Below are 9532 nucleotides of genomic sequence, written 5' to 3'. Positions count from 1 at the left end.
AAAAAAAAAAAAAAAAAGAAATATTTGTCTAGATCAAGGCTTCCTCTGTTTTCTTCTATACATTTTATAGTTTTAGGTTTAATATTTAAGTTGTTTCCATTTTGAACTGTTTATCCACTACATTATTGGAATAAACAAGTGAACAGGTTTCAAATATATGTTCCCTAAACAGTTCTCAATAAAAATCAATGACATCATGGCAAAGAATATTCTAGAAATGGCTTCTTCTGGGGAAATTGAACCAAGGACATATCTTTCTGTTGTCCTGACAGAATTCAGTGATAAATTTTAGAGTGTCTAGAGAAACCCTCATCACCTGGGACATTTACATCTTACAAAGTTGCATGTAAAATTAATCAGAGCTTTACATTTTTTGGAAGAGAAGAACTATAATTTTCATTAGGCTTTCAAAGGGGTCAGGAACCACCACTTGCTCCCCAAAATGTTAAGAACCATGGTATTAGTCTGTTCTTGTATGGCTGTAAATACCTGAGGCTGGGTAATGTATAAAGAAGAGAGGTTTAATTGGCTCATGATTCTGCAGGCTCTATGGGAAGCATGATGCTAGAATCTGCTGGGCTTCTGAAAAAGCCTCAGGAAACTTACAATAATGGTAGAAGGCAAAGAGGAAGCAGGTGCATCTTACATAGCAGGAGCAGGAGAGAGAGAGGAGGGAGGTGCCATACACTTTTAAATAACCAGATCTTGTGAGAACTCACTCACTATCAAGAGGACAGTACCAGAAAGATGGTGCTAAATCATTCATAAGAAATCTGCCCCCATGATCCAACCACTTCCCACCACCCCACCTCCATCATTGAGGATTACAATTGAACATGAGACTTGGGTGGAGACACAAATCCAAACCATATCAACCATTGACCTAGGGCAGGATTCCACAGACCAAGGTTCAAAGGCCATGTCCAGCTGGCCACCTATTTTGCAAGTAAAGTTTTACGGCAACATAGCCACATAGCCACACTAATTTGTATTGTCCATGGCTGCTTGCTTTATGACAACAGAGTTGACTGTAAGAGTTGAATTGTTGGGATCGAAACTACAAGGAGCACCAGAACTATCTGTTATCTGGTCTTACACAGGAGCATAGACAGACTGCATATCCTTCAGGTTAACCTGCAAAATAGAAATTGTCTCAGCTGATTTTTCTATTGAGTATTGTGTAGATTGAATGCAAGATGATACTCCCTGGTTGTCCTTGGAGGGCAGAAGTGTGGTGTTGATGGTTTTGCAAAACTCCATATTTCAACAGTGAAAAGCTCGAAGAAGCATTGCTACTGTCCTTTTCCGCAGGAAGAAGATCAAGAAAGATCGGTTTTTTGTTTGTTTGTTTGTTTGTTTTGTTTGAGACGGAGTCTCGCTCGGTTGCCCAGGCTGGAGTGCAGTGGTGTGATCTCAGCTCACTGCAAGCTCCACCTCCCAGGTTCATGCCATTCTCCTGCCTCAGACTCCCGAGTAGCTGGGACTACAGGTGCCCGCCACCATGCCCGGCTGATTTTTTGTATTTTTAGTAGAGATGGGGTTTCACCGTGTTAGCCAGGATGGTCTTGATCTCCTGACCTCGTGATCTGCCCACCTCAGCCTGTAATCCCAAAGTGCTGGGATTATAGGTGTGAGCCACTGCACCCAGCCAAGATCCTGTAGGCTTTTAAATACTAAGTCATCTTTGTAAATTATTTAGAGATCACTCAATTGAGTGACACTGGGGCATCTTTTTATGCCCCAGAACATAGCTGCAATAATTTTAAATTGTGAAATATTTTAAGTGGTCACTACCATATGCCTAACTTCGAACTTTCAACAGTATATCTTTTGGTTGTGCATATACCATATCGGTAAAAAATGGATCTCTTTTTTGCTGTTATTGTTTGTTTGTTTTTTTCAGGGAATAACTTTTATATATATATATACTTTAAGTTCTAGCGTACATGTGCACATCCTGCAGGTTTCTTACGTATGTATACATGTGCCATGTTGGTGTGCTGCACCCATTAACTCATCATTTACATTAGGTATATCTCCTAATGCTATCCCTCCCCCCTCCCCCCACCCCACTACAGGCCCCAGTGTGTGATGTTCCCCTTCCTGTGTCCAAATGATCTCATTGTTCAGTTCCCACCTATGAGTGAGAACATGCAGTGTTTGGTTTTCTGTTCTTGTGATAGTTTGCTAAGAATGATGGTTTCCAGCTGCATCCATGTCCCTAAAAAGGACACAAACTCATCCTTTTATATGGCTGCATAGTATTCCATGGTGTATATGTGCCACATTTTCTTAATCCAGTCTGTCATTGAGGGACATTTGGGTTGATTCCAAGTCTTTGCTATTGTGAATAGTGCCGCAATGAACATACGTGTGCATGTGTCTTTATAGCAGCATGATTTATAATCCTTTGGGTATATACCCAGTAGTGGGATGGCTGGGTCATATGGTACATCTAGTTCTAGATCCTTGAGGAATTGCCATACTGTTTTCCATAATGGTTGAACTAGTTTACAATCCCACCAACAGTGTAAAAGTGTTCCTATTTCTCCACATCCTCTCCAACACCTGTTGTTTCCTGACTTTTTAATGATTGCCATTCTAACTGGTGTGAGATGGTATCTCATTGTGGTTTTGATTTGCATTTCTCTGATGGCGAGTGATGATGAGCATTTTTTCATGTGTCTGTTGGCTGTATGAATGTCTTCTTTTGAGAAATGTCTGTTCATATCCTTTGCCCACTTTTTGATGGGGTTGTTTGTTTTTTTCTTGTATATTTGTTTGAGTTCTTTGTAGATTCTGGATATTAGCCCTTTGTCAGATGAGTAGATTGCAAAAATTTTCTCCCATTCTGTAGGTTGCCTGTTCACTCTGATGGTAGTTTCTTTTGCTGTGCAGAAACTCTTTAGTTTAATTAGATACCATTTGTCAATTTTGGCTTTTGTTGCCATTGATTTTGGTGTTTTAGATGTGAAGTCCTTGCCCATGCCTATGTCCTGAACGATATTGCCTAGAAAACCTTGGAAAAAGGGATCTCTTTTAAATAAATGAGGTGAGTCCCTATGTAGGAAGTTAATTATAAGCCATTTAAGTGCATTTAATGTTTGTTTGTTGTTACTGTTTTTCAAATAGCAGCTCTGAAGCCCTTCTTTGTAGAATGAATGAGATGTCTATTAAAGTTCCTCCTGGCTCATGAGTATAAAATCATGTCATCTCCCAGTGAAAGGAAGCTTTGGTTTTCCTTATAGAAGGTTGGCACCTTCTTTCTAGGGCTCACACAAAGGATTGTGCTTTTCCAAAAGTAGTGTCTTGGTATCTAAACAATTAAAGGGATGCTTTTTAAAAAGTGAGGCTGGGCATGGTGGCTCACACCTGTAATCCTAGTACTTTGGGAGGCTGAGGCGGGAGGATCACCTGAGCCCAGGACTTTGAGACCAGCCTGAGCAACATAAAGAGACACTGTTTCTATAAGGAATAATAAAACGTTTAGCTGGGTGGGGTGTCATGTGCCTGTGTTCTCAGCTACTTGGAAGGCAGAGGCAGGAGGACGACTTGAACACAAGAGGTAGAGGCTGCAGTGAGCTACAGTGGCACCACTGCACTCCAGCCTGGGCAACAAAGTGAGACCCTGTCTTAAAAATTAAGAAAATAGGCTGGGCGCGGTGGCTCACGCCTGTAATCCCAGCACTTTGGGAGGCCGGGGCAGGTGGATCACGAGGTCAGGAGATCGAGACCATCCTGGCTAACACGGTGAAACCCCATCTCTACTAAAAATGCAAAAAATTATCCGGGTGTGGCGGCGGGTGCGTGTAGTCCCAGCTACTTGGGAGGCTGAGGCAGGAGAATGACGTGAACCTGGAAGGCGGAGCTTGCAGTGAGCCGACATCGCACCACTGCACTCCAGCCTGGGCGACTGAGTGAGACTCTGTCAAAAAAAAAAAAAAAAAAAAAAAAAAAAAAAAAAAAACGGAACTGGAAAACATTCTTATTTTCCCCTGAATCCTCAAAGACAGTCTCTCCTAACTCAAAGTCTGGCAGTATTTTTAAGGTGCTGATTCTAAGCTCAACCCAAATCAGTGAAACCATCTATTCCTTACAGATTTCTTCATGGACTGATAGAACATGACATTGGTCAATATTGGAAGACTCATACCCAAAGCCCATCTCATTCCTAACGTTTCTTGCAAACCCCAAACTTATTTATACAGAGGGAAACAGGCATGCATTTTTAATGAAGTGTTCAATAAGTTAAATATATCTATACTTTGGAATGGAATAAAGGGTTGTTCTTTTTTGTTTGTTTGTTTTCTGTTTTTTTGTTTGTTTGTTTTTTGAGACAGAGTCTCGCCCTATTGCCAGGCTGGAGTGCAGTGGCGCAATCTCGGCATGAGCCACTGCGCCCAGCCAGTTGTTCTTTCAAAAATGATATTAATGATCTTGCTGAGAGCTATCTCCACCACTCAATAAAACCTGACATGCATTCTCCAAGCCCCACATGTGATCCAATTTTTCCAATACACTAGGGCAAGAACCCAGGATATAGAAAGCCCTCTGTCCTTGTGGTAAGGCAGAGGGTCTAACTGAGCTGATTAATACAAGCTATCTGCAGCACAATGTAACACATGCCCACCGAGGTTTCAGGAGCTGTAAACACACACCCTTAGACACTGCTGTGGGATCGGAGCCCAGAAATGCTCCCCACGACCTCTGCGACCTCTGCACCTGCCCGTCTGCGTGCTTCCTTAGGAGTTTGAGCAGCAGGGCACCAAAGAAGTGAGCCACAACCCTGTCGCACATCCTGCGAGGGGGGATAAGGGAACACTCCCATTTCAGTGTCCATCCCGAGGGGAATGGGTAGGCCAAAGTGTATAACATGACATACTCAGCAACAATCCAGATATACATACATAGTAACGTGGATAAACCTTAACAGTGTTCTCTTTAGTCAAAAAAGAAACAGAATGAGAGTCATAGCGGAGACATTTATGTTAAAATACATGGACGTTGAAAACAACACGTATTTTGGGGGCAGTGTATCAGAGGGGATAAGAACATGAATTCTTCAGCCAAACTTCATAGGTCCTAGTGCCAGCCCCACTATTTACCTCCTACATTAGGTGAGTTACTTAATTTTTGTGCCTCAGTTTTCCCATTTGCAAAATGGTGATAATCTCATTGCACTGCTATCCAGGTTCGATGAGTTAATATACGTGTAGCATTTAAAATACAGAATAAGTGCTCATAAGTGTAATCTATTATTACAGTATATGTATCAATATTACATATAAAACATATAAAGTGGTGACCAAGGGGGTAAGGGGAAAAAGAAAAGTGGAATTTGGAAATGAAGGAGAGAGGACACGGAAAAAAGAAGAGAAAAAGTTTCCTAGGCTGGGCACATTGGCTCACGCCTGTAATCCCAGTACTTTGGGAGGCCAAGGTGGGCGGATCATTTGAGGTCAGGAGTTCAAGACCAGCCTGGCCAACATGGTGAAACTCCGTCTCTACTAAAAATACAAAAATCAGCTGGACATGGTGGCTCATGCCGGTAATCCCAGCTACTCTGGAGGCTGAGGCAGGAGAATCGCTTGAACCAGGGAGTCAGAGGTTGCAGTGAGCCGAGATTGTGCCACTGCACTCCAGCCTGGGTGACAGCGAGACTCTGTCTCAAAATAATAATAATAATACATAAATAATAATAATAATAAAATAAAGTTTCTTAGAACTTACTGTTTAGTACAGGTGACCCTAATTTGTGACACTAGCAAGGGTAAACTATCCAGGCTTACCTGGTAATTGAGATTCTAAAACTTAAATACCAGTTTCAAATCTTGGATACCAATGTATAAATCTGTCCTCTTTGTAGTATTTGAAGGCCAACCTCAGATCCTTAGATGAGAACTTATTATACTTGAATCTTTCAAGGTTACTAGAATTTGAGTGAGCTTTGAATTGATGAGATCCCGCTGAGCTCTTCTGATTTCATTTTTCCTTGTTACTTTGTTCATCTCACCAGGGTTTGTCTTTTTTCTTTTTGGCCCGGCGATTCCTGACAGACCAGGCACTAGAAGGAAAAAAGACCCACATTGCTGTGACATACTATAGATAAAACTGGTTTAAAGCTTTCAGCAATTTGTAGAAAAGATGTGGAAGAGAAATCTTCTCACGGCACCCAAAGTGGAATTTTAAAAGGTATTGGAGAGTGAAAGGTTTCTAGGGGAATTTGAAATTTTCTTAGTCAGTCTCACAGTTTCTAGCCCCCTGAGCTCACCAGTGTGAAAGGTTGAGATAAGGGGAAATATTCACTCTTTATATGGTCCAGAATGTCCATTCAAATGGTAGCAAATGCAGAGGGCTCAACTACAGCATGGCTTCTGCCAGCAGTTCCCAGCATGGACTCAGTATTGGTATTTGTTACAAGTAACTGGCTTCTACTCACGTTAATTAATTTATTGGAGGCTGGGTCTTGCTCTGTCACCCAGGCTGCAGTGCAGTGGTGCCATCATAGCTCACTGCAGCCTCAAACTCCTGGGTTCAAGTGATCTTCCTGCCTCAGCCTCTCAAGTAGCTGGAACAACAGGTGCATGCTACGATGCGCGACTGATTTTTTAAAACTTTTTTACCGGCCAGACGCGGTGGCTCAAGCCTGTAATCCCAGCACTTTGGGAGGCCGAGACGGGTGGATCACGAGGTCAGGAGATCAAGACCATCCTGGCTAACACGGTGAAACTCCGTCTCTACTAAAAAATACAAAAAAACTAGCCGGGCGAGGTGGCGGGCGCCTGTGGTCCCAGCTGCTCGGGAGGCTGAGGCAGGAGAATGGCGTGAACCCGGGAGGCGGAGCTTGCAGTGAGCTGAGATCCAGCCACTGCACTCCAGCCTGGGTGACAGAGCGAGACTCCATCTCAAAAAAAAAAAAAAAAAACTTTTTTGTAGAGATGGGATCTTGCTATGTTGCCCGGGCCGGTCTCAAACTCCTGGCCTCAAGTGATCCTCCTGCTTTGGCCTCTCAAAATGCTGGGATTGTAGGTGTGAGCCACTGTCCCTGGCCTCAAGGTTATTCTTATAGTAACTTTCCTCTCGTTCACTTTCATCTTGTTTTATGAGAAAATGCAACACACAGATACAAATGAAGAGATGATGGACATAGGGTAGGCAGGTGAAAGGAGCAAACAAGATATGATCGGGCTCCCTGAGGCTACAATAGCTGGAGAATGTTCCCACTCCAAGGGCTGAAGGGAAAGGGTTACTGGAACCTCAGGAGGGCTGGAAGAGGTGCCACTCAGCGGGAAATAGGCTTATGAAGAGACATAGCTACTGCCAGAGTAGCAGAGTTTTGTCAGAAAGTACGCAGGGGAGGAGGTCCCTGCCCTCTCTCTTCTGCTGCCCTTGGATTTCTTGCCATTGTCTGAATTGGCCTAACCCAAACAGCAGCTAGCAGCAAGTTTATCTAGGAGATGCAATCTACAGAGATCAGTTTCCAAGGGCCCAGGGCAGAGAGGTGCAGGGAATGACTTGTGGAGACAGCAAATGGAAAATTGCCCGCACACATTTTCTTACTCCTTTTTGTTTGTTTAATAATGAGAGAAAGAAGTTTGCAAATTTCATGTAACAGTACCCATGGGAGTACAGTACACATGTGAACGTAATCTGTTACGGGTTTTATGGCAGAAAAGAGATTGGTAATTACTGGTCTCTGGGGCTGACTCCCAAGGGGGAAATACAGGTAATATTTTCATCAGCTAGATCTCACGTGCTAACATTGAAACAGAACTGGGTTCTGTGTATAAATACATTTGGTAGGGAAATTTCTATTAAGATGTAAACATCTGTCTTTAGAAGTGGGGATGTAAGCTCAGTTTCTGATTCCTTGTCTATCTTGTTTACTGTTGTATACCCAGCATCTGGCACAGTTTCTGGCACTGTGAATAAATGAATGAGAAGTAATCTTTCAGATACCTTTTGTGTTATTGTCATTGTCAGTCCAGTGATTCCACATCTATACTACTCATTGGACTGACAATGAATAGTAACTGACAAGGAGTAGTGACTTTGCTGATTATGTGAAATTCATTTAAAATAATAAGCCTTAGGCTGGGTGCAGTGGATCACACCTGTAATCCCAGCATTGTGGGAGGCCAAGGCGAACAGATCTACCTGAGGAAAGAGGGTCAAGACCAGCCTGCACAACATGGTGAAACCCCATCTCTACTAAAAACACAAAACTTAGCTGGGCATGGTGGCATAAGCCTGTGATCCTAGCTACTCAGGAGGCTGAAGCACAAGAATCGCTTGAACCTGGGAGGTGGAAGTTGCAGTGAGCTGAGATTGAACCACTGCACCCCACCTGGGCAATAGAGTGAGACTCTGTCTCAAAAACAAATTAAATTAGAATAAAATAAAAAGTCCTAATATCAAGACCAGGTAATGGTGTAGGAGTTTGCACCTGCATGGAGGTAGAGTGGAAGAATATAACTATTAACAGAGATCTAAAATTAGAACTGCCATTCAATCCAGCAGTCCCACTACCAGAAAAGAAATAATTATATCAAAAAGATACTTGCACTGGTATGTTTGTTGCAGCACTATTCACAATAGCAAAGATATGGAATCAACCTACTTATCCATCAATGGAGGAATGGATAGAGAAAATGTGGCACATAGACGCCATAGAATACTACTCAGCCATAAAAAGAATGAAATCATATCTTCTGCAGCAACACGGATGGAAGCGGAAGCTACTACCAGTGAAATAGCTCAGAAACAGAAAGTCAAATACCGCATGTTCTCACTTATAAGTGAGAGCTAAACAACGGGTACAGATGGACGTACAGAGGGAATGATAGATATTGGGGACTCCATAAAGAGGGAGACTGGCACGGAGGTGAGGTTTGAAAAATTTCCTATTGGGTGCAATGTACACTGTCCAGATGTTGGGTTCATGATGCAATATATACATATAAGAAACCTGCATTTGTATCCTCTAAATATGCTTTTATTTTATTATTTTTTCTTATTCTTTTTTTTTTTTTTAGACAGAATCTTCTCTGTTGCCCAGGCTGGAGTGCAGTGGCACCATCTCGGCTCACTGTAACCTCCGCCTCCTGGGTTCCTGTCTCAGCCTCCCACGTAGCTGGGATTACAGGCACCCACCACCACACCCAGCTAATTTTTGTATTTTTAGTAGAGACAAGGTTTCACCATGTTGACCAGGCTGATCTCGAACTCCTGACCTCAGGTGATCTGCCTGCCTCGGCCTCCTAAAGTGCTGGGATTACCCTAAATATGCATTTTTTTTTTTTTTTTTTTAAAGAATACAGCTCTGAAGAGACATCACTTGATTTGCCCAGGAATTGAAAGAGACTAGAACTAGAAATGGATTCTGGTCCTATGAGCATCATGGAGTCTGACCACGGTCCTCTTGTGCTGATGGAGTCAGGAGTGGGTGACACTCGTCTCTCAACTTTGCTGAAAGTATTCACCACACATACCCTTTCCACACTTAAAAAAAAAAAAAAAAAAAAAAAAAAAA

General features: G+C 42.5%; 1 protein-coding gene across 14 annotated transcripts in view; it reads left to right on the top strand.

Annotated features, from left to right (window-relative positions):
- CALN1 (calneuron 1) overlaps positions 1 to 9532 on the top strand; it is a 685843-nt gene that overhangs the window by 489645 nt on the left and 186666 nt on the right. Inside the window, exon 7 of one of the 14 annotated variants that reach the window (XM_017895198.1) lies at positions 9314 to 9398. The exons of the other annotated variants lie outside the window; for them this stretch is intronic. Within the exon in view, the coding sequence (XP_017750687.1) occupies positions 9314 to 9367 (54 nt within the window). The 3' untranslated portion in view covers positions 9368 to 9398. Of the gene's footprint in view, positions 1 to 9313; positions 9399 to 9532 lie in introns of those variants that run through there. 14 annotated transcript variants of the gene reach the window in all.

This window comes from Rhinopithecus bieti, unplaced genomic scaffold, assembly GCF_001698545.2.
Source record: "Rhinopithecus bieti isolate Rb0 unplaced genomic scaffold, ASM169854v2 scaffold_23236, whole genome shotgun sequence".
NCBI lineage: Eukaryota > Metazoa > Chordata > Mammalia > Primates > Cercopithecidae > Rhinopithecus > Rhinopithecus bieti.
Note: the sequence above shows the minus strand (reverse complement) of the source record. Positions and strands in the feature narration are given on the sequence as shown.